The sequence below is a fragment of the Oncorhynchus mykiss genome, chromosome 14 (assembly GCF_013265735.2).
Source record: "Oncorhynchus mykiss isolate Arlee chromosome 14, USDA_OmykA_1.1, whole genome shotgun sequence".
Taxonomy (NCBI): Eukaryota; Metazoa; Chordata; class Actinopteri; order Salmoniformes; family Salmonidae; genus Oncorhynchus; species Oncorhynchus mykiss.
The window spans coordinates 24,789,936-24,809,311 of record NC_048578.1 but is presented as its reverse complement, the minus strand read 5'-3'; the positions used below and the strand labels follow the sequence as shown (position 1 = coordinate 24,809,311).

Genomic DNA, 19,376 nt, shown 5'->3' with positions numbered 1-19,376 from the left:
ACCTTTGTTTTTAAGCCACGGATTTCTAATCCCTTAATATAGTCGTTGGATCTAATTTTAACAACTAACATTTCGATGGCAATAGTTATGCCGATATAGGACAAGCTTGTTTTACTCCTCTTGACAGTTCAAAGCTTTCTGAGATGTAGCCATTATTTAATATTTTAAACCTAGGGTTACTATACATAACTTTAACTCATTTTATGAATTAAATATTCTAGGCATTTCTATATGAACTCCAGTCACACTTTTTCAAAAGCCTTCAAAATCAGATATGAAAACCAGGCCTGGTATCCCCGATATTACATAGTATTCTACTGTTTCCAATACTTGTCTTATATGATCTCCTATGTATCGTCCAGCTAAAGTACCTGTCTGATTAGGATTAATAATATTTGAAAATACCTTTTTAATTCTATGCGCCAAGTATTTAGATGGAATTTTTGCATCAAAACACTGAAGTGTAAGATGCCTCAATTTTTTTAATGGGCTGGATCTTTATACAGTTGAAGTCGGAAGATTACATACACCTTAGCCAAATATATTTAAACTCCGTTTTTCACAATTCCTGACATTTAATCCAAGTAAAAATTCCCTGTTTTAGGTCAGTTAGGATCACCACTGTATTTTAAGAATGTGAAATGTCAAAATAATAATAGAGAGAATTATTTATTTCAGCTTTAATTTCTTTCATCAAATTCCCAGTAGGTCAGAAGTTTACATACACTCAATTAGTATTTGCTAGCATTGTTTTAAAATTGTTTAACTTGAGTCAAACGCTTCATGTAGTCTTCCACAAGCTTCCCACAATAAGTTGGGTGAATTTTGGCCCATTCCTGGTGTAACTAAGTCAGGTTTCTAGGCCTCCTTGCTCGCACATGCCTTTTCAGTTCTGCCCACACATTTTCTAAGGGATTGAGGTCAGGGCTTTGTGATGGCAACTCCAATACCTTGACTTTGTTGTCCTTAAGCCATTTTGCCACAACTTTGGTAGTATGCTTAGAGTCATATTCCATTTGGAAGACACATTTGTTTGCCTATTAGAAGCTTCTATAGCCATGACATAATTTTCTGGAATTTTCCAAGCTGTTTAAATGCACAGTCAACTTAGTGTATGTAAACTTCTGACCCTCTGGAATTGTGATACAGTGAATTATAAGTGAAATAATCTGTCTGTAAACATTTGTTGGAAAAATTACTTGTGTCATGGAGAAGGTAGATGTCCTAACTGACTTGCCAAAACTATAGTTTGTTAACAAGACATTTGTGGAGTGGTTAATAAACTAATTTTAATGACTCCAACCTCAGTGTATGTAAACTCCCGACTTCAACTGTATCTCATCTTGTTATCAGCTAAATCAACACATCAGATGAGGCAACCTAAGTATCAAACGGATTGTAGAAATTGAACCGTTTTGGCTGCAAATGGTAATTTATTTTGAATTGTACATGTTATTGTTCATCAGTATATTATTTTCAGTGTACATTATAGTCCTCAGCGGATATGATAAAGATCAACTTGGTTCATTGTTCGAAATGCACACTGTCTCAAAGATGTGCTCCAGATCCTACTTCATTTAAACTTGAGAATATCCTTCATCCAACAAAATAAACAATTTAGGTTCCAGTGGAAAGAGGTTTACCAAGATAACTCTGTACCAGCAGCCAGTGTCTGACCCAGTCTATCCAGGAGACTCTGTGTCTCTACAGTGTACAGTACTCTCTGAGACCGTAACAGGAGAACACAGTGTGTACTGGTTCAGAGGCGGATCAGGAGAATCCCATCCAGGAGTCATTTACACCTCTTGGAACTGGAGTGATAAGTGTGAGAAGAGCCCTGAGACTCCCTCTCTTACACAGAGCTGTGTCTACACCCTCTCCAAAAACATCCTCAGCCCCTCTGATGGGTTAGTGACAAATTGAATTTTAAACAATTAATTAATGTAATTCTATTTATCCAACGCATCATGTTTGGAGGCTATTAACAGTTGGACAATTATGTTTTTTAAACAATGTACCAGTAGCACTGTATAGAATCATTAAACCAATGTATCATTAAATATTGTCTGATTTGTCATATTATTTAAAATGTAGCTGTTAATAATGGTAAAATAATGTTGCTTTATGTTTTGAGGGTTGATTTGTTTGTATACAGTATCTGGCTTGTACTGTTTTGTTTCTTTGATTATTTCAGAATCAAGTATTAATACATGTTCAGTATGTTTTATTTGTTGTCAATTTCAAAGTTTACACCTTTGAGGACAGTCACTCTTTGTACCATTATTAAAGCTCAATTTTAAATATGATACATCAGGCAATGTTTAATGATAAATTGGTTTAACAATTCGACACAGCACTACTGGTACATGCTGGTACATTATAGCTATAATTACAGTAAGCTGTGTGAACTCAATAAATACTGTAGAACGTAATTAACCTACATTATATACAATATACAATATACAATATACAATATAATATAATATAATAATATAATGCCTCAATGTTTGTTTAATGGGTTACAGTAAATACCAAAAAAATCATACATTTAGCAAAAATTATTAAAACAATAAAAATAGAACCATAATACAATGATACATTATTGCAAATAGAGAAAAATGACTTCAAATGGGGGCTGATCAACTCTAATTTGATTTGAAATACATTTAAATTGCATCAAACTTTACAATATAACATTAGGAAAGTAATTAATCCTTGTTCGAGACAGAATGCCTCATAGCGGCAGGAGCCTATCTCCTGATTCTATACCGGAATGCAGCTTGATGTACAAGTACACCTCCTGGACAGGACACTTAACCCAATCCATCTCCTTTATGCTGAGTGCCAAACAGAGGCATTCGGTCCTATTTTTTGAGTAATTGGTGTGACTCGATCGGGGATCAAACCCTCAACCTTCTTATCTCAGGGAGGACACTAAGCACACTGCCACTGAGTTGGCTCACAGTTAAACAGTATGTCTAAGCAAAGGGCTGATATACAAGAGATACAATACAAGAGGATGACATAGAATCACTAAGGAAGTCTAAAATAACAATACAATCACAGATTAAAGGCCAAACTAAAAAAACTGGGTTTCTCAGGAGTGATTTAAAGTCCTCAATGGTTTCTGGCCTTCTACCTGACAGGACAAGCCGTTCCATTACAGTGTTACTCTGACAGAGAACGCTCCTAGAAGAATCAGCTTCCTACATCAGTGGAGGCACCTCAGAGGAGGAAGGGGAGGACAGTTCTCAGTGAATTTCATAAAAAATGTAATAGTGAAACTTTTGAAAAGTTGTACTTTTTAGATTAAACAATACAAAATATCTTCACGTCACCAAGTAATTGATTAAAACACACTGTTTTTTTAATGAAGGTCTACAGTAGTCTCAACAGCACTCTCTAGGGAATGCATGATTGTGTAGCTGGAGGACAGCTAGCTTCCGTCTTCCTCTGGGTACATTGACTTCAATACAAACATAGGAGTCTCATGTTTAATTACATAGTAATTGTGACAACTTCCGGAGGACATCTTCCAACTCATCAGAGGTCTTGTAGCATTAACTTAAATTTTGTCCACCCAACCAACGGATAAGATAATTAATCTATTACTGAAAGCATAAGCTACAGCTAGCTAGCACTGCACTGCATAACATGTGGTGAGTAGCTGACTCAAAGAGAGAGAAAGACAATAGTTTAACAGTTTTAAACAAATTACTTTCTTAAAAAAAATGAATGAGGATTGGGAGAGAGAGATATATATTTGGTATTTTTTTCACTTTCACTTTCATTTACTTAGCTAGCAAATGCAGCTAGCTAGTTTTGCCTACTCAAACACCCAGATCAAACAGAGGGATGCTATGTTAGTTAGCTGGCTTTAACTATGCAAAATTGGAACTCTTTCAAGTAAAGGTAAGCTTTTGGTTTTACTAATTTGGTGTAAGTGCTAATCTGCTTACTGACTGTACATTGTACTGCATCATTGTAGCGGGTTAAATATCTTGTTAGTTCTATTAGCTATGCTGACTATGACGTTACTTTTAACTAATATGATGACAACGATGTGTGCTGTATGTAGCGGTTATGACATGAATGATCGGTTTGGAAAGGTTTTTTCACCTGGTCACAGACAGCTGATGTGTTGTGCATTGAAGTTCATAGTCCAACAAGCTGTTTGTATGTGGTTATGAAAGTGAGCTGTTTGAGTGTGAACAGTGGTGTATTCATTCCTCAGATTCTGTTAAAAAAAATCTTCAACGGAAGCAAATGGAACGAAACTATAATAAATTCAGGTAATAATATATCTGAATTTTTCCAGTTTGTAACTGTTGGACTAACGATGACACACTGGATCAGCTAGATGCAGGCAAAAGTGTGCAAGGCGGTATTGAATGTGTCCCTTTCTGTCCATGTGTCAGTGTCTGTCACCTCAAATCTTTATCTGGACTTGTGTGCACCTATTTTGTAAACTTTCATTCATAGGCTAGGTTGTAATAACCTCATGATGGGTATAGGGAAAATTCTGCCACTGTCTTGCTTGACAGAAAATGTCACTGTATCATTAAGGGTAAAATATCATGACTGTTTAAATACATTATATATTAAGAAAAGTTTATTGACCAAACTACATCCATTCCTCTGCACATAAAAACAACGTTCAGTCCCAGTCTACTCTGACATCAGAGTACACACTCTCCTGTGGTGTCTCTCTCTTCTTTCTTCCTCTTTCAGTTTTCCTCTCAGAGAAATGCAATGCAGCATAATTCAGGGTATCTGGGTCTTGATCCTGTAAATAATGTTGTTGGTTTAAAAAATGTAGTCATAATAATAGTCAGAAAATTGGAGTATCTAGTATCATATCACAAATTATCTACCAACAGGCCAATATTATAACACTTGCATTTATTACCTGATCATATTCAGTGGTTGAGTTGTCATGTCTAATATGCTGAGCAACACTCACTGTTAACATGAATAAAAACAAGCATCAACATGACAAAAGGTAAAGACAGCGGTATTATACTTGATGACAAGTATTGTGCATTAACGGTAAAATGTATTAGGTGTTCATCTACAGTTTGTAATACCAGAGAGCTCACCTTTATAATGTTCAGAAATTGGCTTTGTATTTCTGCTGAAGACGAGTATAATGATCACAATCACACAGAAAACTGATGTCACTCCCAGTCCAATGACTACATGATCCAGTGATCTTTCTGAATCGAATAAAAAACATATACATGTATACCACCGTTATATTAATATCAAATAGGAAGAGAGATCTAAGTACCCTTGAATTATAATAAAATAGTAAGAGAAAAATACCACCCTTATATGAGAATAAAACAGTAAGAGATATATATAAATATATATATACCACCCCTATATTAAAATAAAATAGTAAGAGAGATATATACCACCCTTATATTAAAATATAATAATAAAAGAGATATATGCCAACGTTAAATTAAAATAAAATAGTAGGAGAGATACATTTCACCCTTATGTTAAAACAAAATAGTAAAATAAATATATACTACCCTTATTTAAAAATAAAATAGTATGAGAGATCTATTCCACCCTTATATTCAAATAATATAGCAAGAGGCATATATACCAACCATATAGTAAGATAAAATAATAATAGAAATACATACCACCATTACATTAAAATAAAATAGTAAGAAATATATAACACCATTTATATGACTAAAAAAATAGTAAGATATATATAGATACCACCCTTATATTAAAATAAAAAAAATTCTGAAGATGGCAGAGGAGGATCAGTGTCTGTTCCTAACAACTGTTGATTTCTGGTGACTTTCCCTGCACTTTCAGCAACAGTGGCACATTTTTGGTAATGGACGACCAGTACCTACAGAAAGACTTCCATGGAGGAACTGAATGCAGGATAAGTATGTGTGATGTTCTGATGAGGGGCTCTGTCCTGCCTTTCCAGCCCTACCTTCCTCAGCACCCTTTTCCTAGTATGACTAAGGACATTCAATCTCCAACTGCATCATCCTAATCTGCCTAAAGACATTCAATCTCCAACATCCTAATCTGCCTAAGGACATTCAATCTCCATCTCCATCATTCAAATGTGACAACGGAAATTCAATCTCCATCTCCATCATCCTAATCTACCTAAGGACATTCTATCTCCATCGTCTCAATTTATATTTGTCGTGTTTGTCATTTTATTTAGCTTTTTAACGCTTTGAGATTAATTTTGTAATGAAAAGCACTATACACATTCCATAAAATTGGTATTATTATCATATGAAAGATGTGGATTGATTGTAGCCACATTTTGAAGGAGAGATTTGTCAAAATATGAATTTTGTATTTCTTTAAATAAGTTATTAGCAGGTTGTATTTTGTTTACAGCATCTAAGAATTTTCAGCTGAACATTCATTTCTGGTCAATGATGAGAATATTGTTATAGCAAAAGGCACATTGACCTCAACCACTGTGCTGTACACTGACTGTATAAAACATTATGAGAAGATGTTCTTTCCTTGACAGACTGACCAGGTGAATCCAGGTGAAAGGTATGATCCCTTATTGATGTCACTTGTTAAATCCACTTCAATCGGTGTATATGAAGGGGAGGAGACAGGTTACAGAAGGATTTTTAAGCCTTGAGACAATTGAGACATGATTGTGTATGTGTGACATTCAGAGGGTTAATGAACAAGACAAAATATTTAAGTGTCTTTGAACGGGTTATGGTAGTAGGTGCCAGGCGGACTGGTTTTAGTGTGTCAAGAACTGCAATGCTGCTGGGTTTTTCACGCTCAACAGTTTCACGTGTGGATCAAAAATGGTCCACCACCCAAAGGACATCCAGCCAAAATGACACAACTGTGGGAAGCATTGGAGTCAACATGTGCCAGCATCCCTGTGGAACACTTTCGACAACGTGTAGAGTCCATGCCCCAACAAATTGAGGGCAAAAGGGGGTGCAACTCAATATTAGGAAGATGTTCTTAATGTTTTGAACACTCAATGTACATGCACCACTTTTAATATGACTAAACTTTCTTCTGTATTTTCAACATTATAACACATAATATTCATTACTTACCAATATTTAGGTTTGTTCCGTTGCCAAACAGGATCTCCCCACATGTGGCCACAGCACAGTAGTAAGTCCCAGCATCAGAGAGACTGAGGTTGTTCTTGGAGAGGCTGTAGACACAGCTCTGTGTAGGAGAGGGAGTCTCAGGGTTCTTCTTACACGCATCACTCAAGTTCCCAGGGGTGTAAATGACTCCAGGCTGGGATTCTCCTGATCCGGCTCTGAACCAGTACACACTGTGTTCTCCTGTACAGGTCTGAGAGAGTACTGTACACTGTAGAGTCACAGAGTCTCCTGGATGGACTGGATCAGAAACTGGTTGCTGCACCAATGTAGGGTGATTGTGTCCTATATTGTGTCATTGTATTGAGAACATAATTATTCATTAGCTTGTAAAGTGGAGAGGTCATAGAGTTTTAAATAGAAAACATTCCTTTAGGCACATGGCAGTTTTGGAAACAGCGTTTTGCTTGCTATAAAAGAGAGGTGCAGTTTCTATTTGTCAGTAATTATTCAAATGTATTCACCCCACAGTCAGCCAAGATGCTTAGCTAGGCATCTTAAGAGTTCTTTACAGTAAAAGTTAGTTAGCTACCGTTTCTACACTCTTTTGCTAGCTATACCGTAACGATGTCATTTCAAAAACCTGTCAAAAATGACAAGTGTCTTTACATTTGACCATTATGACACGCATCCATGAATATCCACTTTCTAAGCATACTGCAGCAAGATTGTTAATACTTTCTGAACATCTACTGTACATGGCTGTGTACATCTACTGTATGTATAACAATACACAAAAACACTTGGTGAACATTGAAATGCACAATTTAAATTAAATTACCCTTCACAGCCAAAAATGTTGCATGTCCATAGTCCATCCCATACATTGTCCCAATTCCACAAAAGTATGTTGCCTCATCTAATGTGCTGATATTTCTGATAATGAGATTATACACATATTCAGATGTCTCCACTTTGAAACGTGGGTTCTTAAACTCTCCATTAAGTACAGGTTCTGATGCATAGGATACAGATGCGACAAGATGGGGCAGTTGGCCAACAGTTTGTCTGTACCAGTACAGCAATTGTTGAGATTCTGCTTTAGGACATGGCAAAGATATATTGTCTCCAAATAGACGAGTAGTCACTGGTATTGGTTGAGGAGCATCTTCAGTCTGAATCAGGTCTGCCAAAATGTGAATGTAATCAGATGTCAATTTGAAATGAAAATGGACATTGTTCAACCTTTGAGTAACAGGGTTTTTTTCTTAATTAAGTCATCAAACTACTGCAATTTAAAATGTCTGAAGATATATCGGTCACATTGCTGTCCAAACTGAATATATTTCATTATCTTTAGATATGACTTTCCAATACGATATTGTTATTCTTTTAGATTTTAAATTCTACTGTTCAGTAAAGTACTATGTGAGATTAGGGCATGCACTTACACACTTGAGAGAGAAGTCCCCAAAGAAGGCAGATTCTGATCATCTTGATGTATGGTAGCTTTAACAACTGTTTTTCTTTGTTACTATGAATGACTGACTGACAAAATGAAAATAATTGTGGGATGTTTAAAATCTAAGAATGACTTGATTGGTTAGGGGAAAGACATGCATCACTTCCTGTTGAACGTTTCCATCCGTTTTCAGCCATGTACTGTAGGCAATCTAAAGATTTATGGTGTGCACTAATTTGTTGGCCTACATTACAACGAGATATTGCTCAGTGATGCAATATATCCAAGACTCAGATTAATCCAAGATCACAATTCAAAACATTCTCAGTAGAGTTTTTACATTGAATATGTAACGAAAACGCTGTGAGTCGAGAAGCAGGTGAAACGTTTAATAAAACAACAAACATGGAACGAAACAACATAACAGTAGCATCTACGCATGAACACAGGAACAATACAGACTGGGGAAGGAACCTAAGGGAGTGCAAGGTATAGGAGAGGTACTTGTGTGCCTCATGATAGACGTACAGGTGCGCTTAATGATTGATGCCAGGTGTGCGTAATAATGGATCCCAGGACCGGTGTTATGTACACCTGTGAAGGCGAACACAGGAGTAGACGTGACAGAAAGAGCTTAGTCCATGACTAGGCTTAATCTACATTCGGAAACTATTCAGACCCCTGGACTTTTATTCCATTCTAAAATGGATTAAATTGTTTTTTCCCCCTCATCAATCTACACACAATACCCCATAATGACAAAGCAAAAACAGGTTTTCCAACATTTTTGCAGATGTATAAAAAATGTAAAAGTATTCAGACCTTGTACTCAGTACTTTGTAGAAGCACCTTTTGCAGCGATTACAGCCTTTAGTCTTCTTGGTACGACGCTACAACCTTGTCACACCTGTATTTGGGGAGTTTCTCCCACTCTTCTCTACATATCTTCCCAAGCGTTGTCAGGTTGGATGACGAGTGTTGCTGCATAGCTATTTTCAGGTCTCTCCAGAGATGTTCCATCAGGTTCAAGTCTTGGTCCTGGCTGGGCCATTCAAGGACATTCAGAGACTTGTCACGAAGCCACTCCTGCGTTGTCTTGGCTGTGTGCTTAGGGTCGTTGTCCTGTTGGAAGGTAAACCTTAACCCCAGTCTGAGATCCTGAGGGCTCTGGAGCAGGTTTTCATCAAGGATCTCTCTTTACTTTGCTCCTTTCATCTTTACCTCAAACCTGACCAGTCTATCAGTCCCTGCTGCTGAAAAACATCACCACAGCACGATGGTGCTACCACCGTGCTTCATTGTAGGGATGGTGCCAGGTTTCCTCCAGACGTGACAATTGGCATTCAGGCCAAAGAATTCAGTCTTGGTTTCATCAGACCAGAGAATCTTGTTTCTCATGATCTGAGAGTCTTTAGGTGCCTTTTGGCAAACTCCAAGAGGGCTGTCTTGTGCCTTTTACTGAGGAGTGGCTGCATAGCGGAGAAGGTATGGTGGGATTCTAAATGGTCGGTAATCTGTATGTTAACTTGGCTTTCAAAGATCTTTGAAAGGCAGGGTAGAATAGATATAGGTCTGTAGCCGTTTGGGTATAGAGTGTCTCCCCCTTTAAAGAAGGGGATGACCGCGGCAGCTTTACAGTCTGTGGGAACCACAGATGATACGAAAGAGAGGTTGAACATTTTAGTAATAGGGGCTGCAACAATTTCGGCAGATATTTTTAAGAAAGAGTGGGTCCAGATTGTCTAGCCCGGCTGATTTGTAGGGGTCAATATTATGCAGCTCTTTCAGAGCATCAGCTGTCTGGATTTGGGTGAAGGAGAAGTGGGAGAGGCTTAGGCGAGTTGCTGTGGCGGGTGAAGGGCTTTTGATCAGGGTAGGGGTAGCCAGGTGGAAAGCATGGCCAGCCGTAGAAAAATTATTATTGAAATTCTCAATTGTAGTGGATTTATTGGTGGTGACTGTGTTGCCCAGCCTCAGTGCAGTGGGCAGCTGGGAGGAGGTGCTCTTATTCTCCATGGACTTTACAGTGTCCCAGAACTTTTTTGAGTTTGTGATACTGGATGCAAATTTCTGCTTGAAAAAGTTAGCTTTTGCTTTCCTAACTGCCTGTGAATATTTGTTCCTAACTTCCCTGAAAAGTTGCATATCACAGGGGCTGTTCAATGCTAATGCAGAACGCCATAGGATGTTTTTGTGCTGGATAAGGGCAGTCAGGTCTGGAGAGAATCAAGAGCTATATCTGTTCCTGGTTCTACAGTTTTTGAATGGGGCATGATTATTTAAGATGGTGAGGAAGGCACTTTTATCGGGTAACAATTGAACATAGTTAGTGGATTAAATAAATACAGTCATGAGAATAATGAAAGTAAAGTCACAACACCATATTTTGAGTCTAAAAAGTGTGTGTTTACAATAACATTATTTACAAACAATGGAGTAAAACAAGCTCATGTGACTTCTATAAGCCACAAAATGTTATTTCATAATCCATTTCTATATATCATTAACTTTAATTGAATGCCAGACTGTCCCCTTTAACACATTGTGTTTCTGTAAGCACTCTCCTACATGAGACATCATTATTTGAATATAACAACTCACAATATCATATTCAGAAACGACCAATATCCATTTTTTTTAACTTTGCCAAACAGGATCTCTGTGGAAAAAGTTCAACATGTCCTATTCCATTTCCAACTAATAAGCAGTTAGCGCAATCAAAAGACCAGTGATGTGTATCTGGGCCAACAGTTCTATAATGTTTCCCAGTCTGTCGGTTGAATGCTTTAGGCCTACTAATTGATACCATACTCTATTCGACCGATACATATCTCTATTTGACCATAATGCCCTTTACATGGTTTACTAGGTCAACCTCTATGAGGAGTAGCCCACTCATCCTAGTTGCCTCTCCTCAGTAAGATCTTAGCATAATGTAAATTGACTTCATAAAGTTAAATTATTACCTTAAAGAGATATTACACAAAAATATGAATGTACATGATGGTACAAAAATGCTTCTTATGACATGAAAAACTTGAATAATCATGAATGAAATGGTTATGTCCATAATTTAACTATGACAGACAGTAAGAATTTGACCTCTTGTGAAATGAATAACAAACCAAAGACACTATACTAGAAATATTCAGTGATATTAAATGACAATGATAATCCTACAACATTCATTTATTGCTATAATTAGATACGTGATAATGTATGGAACAAAAACTATTCTGCACATATCAACCCAATATGATATTGTTCCATGACAACATTTTACACAATGTTACGAACATATGTGCAAAGGTTTCATCAAAGCAAAGGGTGGCTATTTGAAGAATCTCAAATCTCAAATATATTTTGATTAGTTTAACACTTTTTTTGTTTACTACATCATTCCATATGCGTTATTTCACAGTTTTGATGTCTTCACTATTATTCTACAATGTAAAAGAAAAATACAAATAAAGAAAAACCCTTGAATGAGTAAGTGTTCTAAAACTTTTTATCAAAAGTGTACATAGACATTTAAAGATGAAAACCCAGCTAGCTCAGAATAAGTTGACCACTCCAGAAGATATTTTGAGCAGAAACATGGTTGTAATTCCATTGTCTATGGTATTGTATTTGGATATTGTATTGTACTATTGTGAAAGTTAATCCGAAAGCATTGTCCTGCGATTGATTTACCAAAACACTTAAATTGTGTCTAAATAGAGACACTTGACTGACATAATTTTGTCAGTGCTGTATCTGAAACAAAGATCAGTCCCAGTCTGAGTACCTGACATCAGAGTACACACTCTCCTGTGGTGTGTCTCTCTTCTTTCTTCCTCTTTTAGTTTTCTTCTCAGAGAAATGCAATGCAGCATAATTCAAAATATCTGTGTTTGGCACCTAAGGAATAGAGTACAGTAAATAATAACTCCACTGTGCACAATAACAGAGAAATAAAATAATAACATTATCGATAATACGGTAAGGGGAATGTTCATGCGGAAGCTAGGATTCAAATCTTAGCAGAGGGCGCAGGACTGCCAACAATGCAGCTTTTAAAATCATTTTCTCTGACATTTATGGATATCGCATTCATGGTAAACAGTCCAGATGTCAGCTCAGAAAGTATTATTTTTTCATTTCAAGCTATAACACGGATCTAACTTGGATCACGTTGAATCCTGGTCTTAGTGTCATATTTTTTCATACTAGTTAATTACAGGCTACGGGCATTAAAGACAAATGAAACAAAAACATTTCTAAATCATTTACTTTGTAATAACCAAAACCTAAACTGATGTTCAAAGCATGTTGACATTGTTAAATATAATATTTACACTACAGATTCACGCTACAGATTTCTGGACAATAAATAAGCTAGCGGATATGAGGGTAATTTAACATCTTAAAGCCCCACATCTAAAATGTAACTAAACATTTTAATACAACTATCAACAACATTTTTGATCAACTGAGAGCTTGCCAAATTATAGGTGCAGGTTATAATGAACTATATTTAAAAACAGGTTTTCTCTATGACAAACAACTCTGACGCAACATCTCATGGGTTACTGCTGTACTTAGTGATTTATTCACAAATATACACATATACACTAATATACACACTCCTGTGTAACAGGCAATGTACCTCTTGTTTCACACATTGGATAATATAGATGTTACATACCTGACCACTTGACTGCTCTGATGAGAGGTTATCATCATGGTGAATATGCTGAGAGACACTTGCTGTATCAACAGATAGAAATCCAAGCATGAAAATGGAGACGGAATATACAGTATACCATTCAACGGTGTCAGCCCATGAGGTGAGATTTTACTTTTAAATTCTCATTGCAAACACATTTGACACAAAACAATAGATATGTTCTCTATGTCTTACCTTTACAATGATCACATGTTTGTCTCTTGTTTTTGGTACAAGCGAGAATAAAAATGACAATCACACACACAGCCACTGCTGCTCCCAAGCTGAGGACAATGGGATCCACTGTGTTTCCTGGTATTAAAATACATTCAACATGCTTGCTATGTTTTATGTTAAGGATGCATAGTTGACAACACAATTTTTTTCTCACTTTGACCCATTTTAACTACAAAATAATCGTATCATTAAAATATGCTTAAATGTTTAGATAAAGAAGTGTAAGGTGCTTTATCAATTTAACAAGAAGTTGTACCTTTAATGATGTTAAGTTTTGTTCTGTCGCCAAACAGGATCTCCCCGCATGTGGCCACAGCACAGTAGTAAGTTCCAGCATCAGAGAGACTGAGGTTGTTCTTGGAGAGGCTGTAGACACAGCTCTGTGTAGTAGAGGGAGTCTCAGGGCTCTTCTCGCAATCATCACTCCTGTTCCCAGGGGTGTAAATTACTCCTGAATGGGATTCTCCTGATCCAGCTCTGAACCAGTACACATTGTGTTCTCCTGTACAGGTCTCAGAGAGTACAGTACACTGCAGAGTCACAGAGTCTCCTGGATGGACTGGGTCAGACTCTGGCTGCTGTTCCACTGTCTGGTTGTCAGACCTCTGACCGTTTCCTAAATTAATCAGAACATAGAGTAATTATCAGACATTCAATTAATTTCAGATTAACATATTTTTCTGCAATCTTTCTGTTAGCTGAGAAATCACAAAAGTGCCCAGCAATTTTTTTGTCTTATTACTTATCAAAAAGTTATTGTCCGATTGACATAACTTCAAAATAGAAAGTACAATTATTTTACCTTTTAAAGACAGAAATGTGCCATCTCTAAAGTTCACAGTCATCACTCTTCCAATTGCACAATAGTACATGGCTTCATCTTCTGGGATCGACTTCATGATAGTAAGGCGAAACATCCTTTGAGCCAAAGTTACGCTGAAGTGTGAATTTTTAAATCCAGAGTGAAACACAGGCTCTGTTAAATATTCATGCATCGATGAGACAAGTTGTGGAATTCCTCCCACAGTTTGCTTGTACCAGTGCATTTGTTCATCGTTGAATTCCTCTTCTGGGAAAACACATAGCAGGGTTACAGGATCACCAAGTTGAACAGTGGTCACTGGACTTAGCAGGTTAACATGGTCTACATCTAAATCAAATGGAAACAGAAACACAAGCGTACTGTATTTATCACACAGACAAGGACAAATGTTAAGAGAAAACAATAGTCTGTAAAAATATTTCAAATAATTGAAAATCAAGTTGTGAAAATCATTCCAGATGTTTTACTTTTCTTCTGCTTACTTTGTTTATTCTTTATTTTTAGATGGTATGTGGGTTGGTTGAACGTTCTAAATGTCAATTTATCCTACCCTTCAAGAACCTTGAACTATATTGAATTGCACAGCACAGGAAAAACAATATTTTTAATGTATTATGATGAAGTGATGAAATTGTACTTACACACTGCACTGAGAATAATCACAGCAACCCCTAATCTGACCATCATGGTATGTAGCCTCTAGACTGGTAGTGTTGATTTGGTCTGTGCTTAAATGAGAACCCAAGACCAAGTATTCAAACTTGAAAACATACCTCATTGGCTGGAACATAGTGTTCAATACTTCCTGTAAAATGCTCCAACCCGTGACCCATTTCTTCTGTGAACCTGACATGCCTGTTATGTCATAAGGTCACAACCTTAGCTTTCATGTTACTGTGTACTACAGTGCCTCATATGTTGTATGTTTTGACTGTTTAATTGTCCTTTTATCCACTGTACTTTTTTGTTGTATGGATACATGTGTATAGATGCCGTAATGTGCTATAGATGTTGCTTGTACCATGTTTGACCATGATTGTTTTTAGTATCTCAAATGTGGTCTCGATGTGATTTGCAAAATCTGAATTGTGCATTATTGTATTATTGTGGATAGACACAAATACATTTGTCTAACTAACTAAATCAATGCATTTCTGTCTGCACAGTACAATTGCTATATTTTGCCTGTCCTGTTTACTTGTCCTGTTTCATTGAATTATTTTTGGCATGAAAAGATCTCACTGAAAATGCACTTAGACTTTAACATTACGTTTTTGTTAACCTTACGAGTCTAAGCTCTACCTAAACTGTGGAGGAGGGCTAAGTAGTCCCAAGCCTTATGGCATATTTTTAAGACCCTTTGAAGTATCCCAAAATATGCAAAAAATATATATATATATATTTAAAGAAAATGTATTTTTGGCCTCTGCTATTAGCCCATACAAATGCATTGAAAGGTGTCTATCCTACATCTGAGAGATATAAGAACGCTTTATACATTGATTTTACCCCTTGTTCTTGTCCATAAACAGTCTCCATCACAGGAGGTTGGTGGCTCCTTAACTGGGGAAGATGGACTCGTGGAGAGGAAGCAGTGGAATGGTATCAAATATATCAAACACATGTGTCTGATGCCATTCCAGTCGCTCCATTCCAGCCATTTAAATGAGCCGTCCTCCCTCAGCAGCCTCCAAATGCCTCAAATGGTACCGGGGGAGCTTCAGACAAGTCTTGTGAGGCCTGTAGGCCTCCTATAGCAAAACAACTGAATTGTATGAGTTTGTGAGAGTCTCATCTTTAAACAGAGGGGTCAAACCAGTAGGTAGCCCAAACTACAGACAGAAGTTGTCAGATCGGCTGTACTGACTTCAGACAAGTCCCAAGATGCTTGTGGGGGTCATAGAGCAAAACGGAGAACACCATAGTGTTTGTGAGAATCTCATCATTTCATAATAGTTATTATAGGCCAAACCGTTCGGATGCTACAGACAATTTTGTGAGAAGACGAATTTGCGGGATGTCTCATGGTCTGACAAACACTGCTGTAGCTCTGTCACCTTTCACTGTAGATGCTGAAGTATTACATGGGCGGATGCGGTGGATTGAGATGCATTCAGTACAAAAAAAAACATATCTCTAGCTTAAATTGACACATTTTTATGGGAAAATTTTTATTGAGTTAATTAGATTTCCGCGAGGGCATGGACATCGTCCTTAGGATATTTTTGTTAAGTGGTTCTGTGAGGTCATGTATCAAAGGGGTCTGGGATCATTTACGTAGACTCGGTTGATTTTCTTAAAGATCTCAAGTGCCAGGGTAAACAGGTAGTAACCAGGGGACTGCTCAGGAAACCACTCTCGAGACCATTTCTTAAACTTTTCAGCTCGAGACTCAAATGAGTAATTGACCCTACTCCCGTGACCCAATTTGTCCTCCAAGTACCCAAGTTAAGAAATGTGATTATAAATACAGTATATTTTCATAACTTGTGACCCACCTCTGACATGCCCAGGGCCCACTTTGGGTCCAGGCCTAAAGTTTAAGAAACCCTGCATTTGACCAAGAGGAAATTCTCTCCTATTCTGAGGGTGACATTGGGTTTAACAGATGCAGGCCTGTTCATCCACCATGTACAGTAGACTACAGGCAATACGTTCCTCCTCCATGTACAGTAGACTACAGGTAATACGTTCCTCCTCCATGTATAGTAGACTACAGGCAATATGTTCCTCCTCCATGTACAGTAGACTACAGGTAATACGTTCCTCCTCCATGTATAGTAGACTACAGGCAATATGTTCCTCCTCCATGTACAGTAGACTACAGGTAATATGTTCCTCCTCCATGTACAGTAGACTACAGGTAATACGTTCCTCCTCCATGTATAGTAGACTACAGGTAATACGTTACTCCTCCATGTACAGTAGACTACAGGCAATACGTTCCTCCTCCATGTACAGTAGACTACAGGCAATACATTCCTCCTCCATGTACAGTAGACTACAGGCAATACATTCCTCCTCCATGTACAGTAGACTACAGGCAATACATTCCTCCTCCATGTACAGTAGACTACAGGCAATACATTCCTCCTCCATGTACAGTAGACTACAGGTAATACGTTCCTCCTCCACGTACAGTAGACTACAGGTAATACGTTCCTCCTCGATGTATAGTAGACTACAGACAATACGTTCCTCCTCCATGTACAGTAGGCTACAGGTAATACGTTCCTCCTCCATGTACAGTAGACTACAGGCAATACGTTCCTCCTCCATGTACAGTAGACTACAGGTAATACGTTCATCCTACATGTATAGTAGACTACAGGTAATACGTTCCTCCTACATGTATAGTAGACTACAGGCAATACGTTCCTCCTCCATGTACAGTAGACTACAGGTAATATATTCCTCCTCCATGTACAGTAGACTACAGGTAATATATTCCTCCTCCATGTATAGTAGACTACAGGTAATACGTTCCTCCTCCATGTACAGTAGACTACAGGTAATACGTTCCTCCTCCATGTACAGTAGACTACAGGTAATACGTTCCTCCTCCATGTACAGTAGACTACAGGTAATACGTTCCTCCTCCATGTACAGTAGGCTACAGGTAATACGTTCCTCCTCCATGTATAGTAGACTACAGGTAATACGTTCCTCCTCCATGTACAGTAGACTACAGACAATACGTTCCTCCTCCATGTACAGTAGGCTACAGGCAATACGTTCCTCCTCCATGTACAATGGACTACAGGCAATACGTTCCTCCTCCATGTATAGTAGACTACAGGTAATACGTTCCTCCTCCATGTACAGTAGGCTACAGGTAATACGTTCCTGCTCCATGTACAGTAGGCTACAGGTAATACGTTCCTCCTCCATGTATAGTAGAATACAGGTAATACGTTCCTCCTCCATGTACAGTAGACTACAGACAATACGTTCCTCCTCAATGTACAGTAGACTACAGGTAATTTGTTCCTCCTCCATGTACAGTAGGCTACAGGTAATACGTTCCTCCTCCATGTATAGTAGACTACAGGTAACACGTTCCTCCTCCATGTATTGTAGACTACAGACAATACGTTCCTCCTCCATGTATAGTAGACTACAGGTAATACGTTCCTCCTCCATATACAGTAGACTACAGGTAATACGTTCCTCCTCCATGTACAGTAGACTACAGACAATACGTTCCTCCTCCATGTACAGTAGACTACAGGTAATACGTTCCTCCTACATGTATAGTAGACTACAGGCAATACGTTCCTCCTCCATGTACAGTAGACTACAGGTAATACGTTCCTCCTCCATGTACAGTAGACTACAGGTAATACGTTCCTCCTCCATGTATAGTAGACTACAGGTAATACGTTCCTCCTCCATGTATTGTAGACTACAGACAATACGTTCCTCCTCCATGTATAGTGGACTACAGGTAAGATATTCCTCCTCCATGTACAGTAAACTACAGGTAATACGTTCCTCCTCCATGTACAGTAGACTACAGGTAATACGTTCCTCCTCCATGTACAGTAGACTATAGGCAATACGTTCCTCCTTCATGTACAGTAGACTACAGGCAATATATTCCTTAATCATGTACAGAAGGCTACAGGCAATATATTTCTTAATCATGTACAGTAGGCTACAGGCAATACGTTCCTCCTCCATTTACAGTAGGCTCCAGGCAATATATTCCTTAATCATGTACAGTAGGCTACAGGCAATATATTCCTTAATCATGTACAGTAGACTACAGGCAATATATTCCTTAATCATGTACAGTAGGCAACTGGCAAAATATTTCTTAATCATGTACAGTAGGCTACAGGCAATATATTCCTTAATCATATACAGTAGGCTACAGGTAATACGTTCCTCCTCCATGTACAGTAGGCTACAGGTAATACGTTCCTCCTCCATGTATAGTAGAATACAGGTAATACGTTCCTCCTCCATGTACAGTAGGCTACAGGTAATACGTTCCTCCTCCATGTATAGTAGAATACAGGTAATACGTTCCTCCTCCATGTGCAGTAGACT

The 19,376-nt window shown here is 37.8% G+C and overlaps 2 protein-coding genes across 2 annotated transcripts; both read right to left on the bottom strand.

Annotated features, from left to right (window-relative positions):
- Positions 1-3,488: 3,488 nt before the first annotated feature.
- Positions 3,489-13,275, bottom strand: LOC110489030. Its single transcript, XM_036943633.1, has 6 exons — positions 13,241-13,275; positions 7,933-8,336; positions 7,095-7,436; positions 5,100-5,216; positions 4,910-4,962; positions 3,489-4,786 (listed from the first exon to the last, which is right to left on the bottom strand). Exons 1-6 carry the CDS (start codon positions 13,273-13,275, stop codon positions 4,658-4,660), a joined length of 1,080 nt encoding a protein of 359 aa, XP_036799528.1. The 3' UTR covers positions 3,489-4,657.
- A 170-nt stretch (positions 13,276-13,445) lies between these two features.
- LOC118938753 lies at positions 13,446-15,044 on the bottom strand. The gene is made up of 4 exons (XM_036943632.1): positions 14,963-15,044; positions 14,301-14,648; positions 13,755-14,114; positions 13,446-13,573 (listed from the first exon to the last, which is right to left on the bottom strand). The coding sequence occupies exons 1-4, from the start codon at positions 15,006-15,008 to the stop codon at positions 13,446-13,448; spliced, it is 882 nt and encodes a 293-aa protein (XP_036799527.1). The 5' UTR covers positions 15,009-15,044.
- Between the last annotated feature and the right edge of the window lie 4,332 nt (positions 15,045-19,376).

What these genes read in the sequence shown, in the direction of transcription:
- LOC110489030 (XM_036943633.1), bottom strand. Translation starts at nt 13,275, where the DNA reads ATGATAACCTCTCATCAGAGCAGTCAAGTGGTCAG. An exon ending in CGGAACAAACCTAAATATTG is followed by an intron (nt 5,217 to 7,094) that starts GTAAGTAATGAA and finishes TATTCGATTCAG; the next exon opens with AAAGATCACTGGATCATGTA. An exon ending in CAACCACTGAATATGATCAG is followed by an intron (nt 4,787 to 4,909) that starts GTAATAAATGCA and finishes CATTATTTACAG; the next exon opens with GATCAAGACCCAGATACCCT.
- LOC118938753 (XM_036943632.1), bottom strand. Translation starts at nt 15,008, where the DNA reads ATGATGGTCAGATTAGGGGTTGCTGTGATTATTCTCAGTGCAGTGT. An exon ending in CACATTTCTGTCTTTAAAAG is followed by an intron (nt 14,115 to 14,300) that starts GTAAAATAATTG and finishes TGATTAATTTAG; the next exon opens with GAAACGGTCAGAGGTCTGAC. An exon ending in AAAACTTAACATCATTAAAG is followed by an intron (nt 13,574 to 13,754) that starts GTACAACTTCTT and finishes TTTTAATACCAG; the next exon opens with GAAACACAGTGGATCCCATT.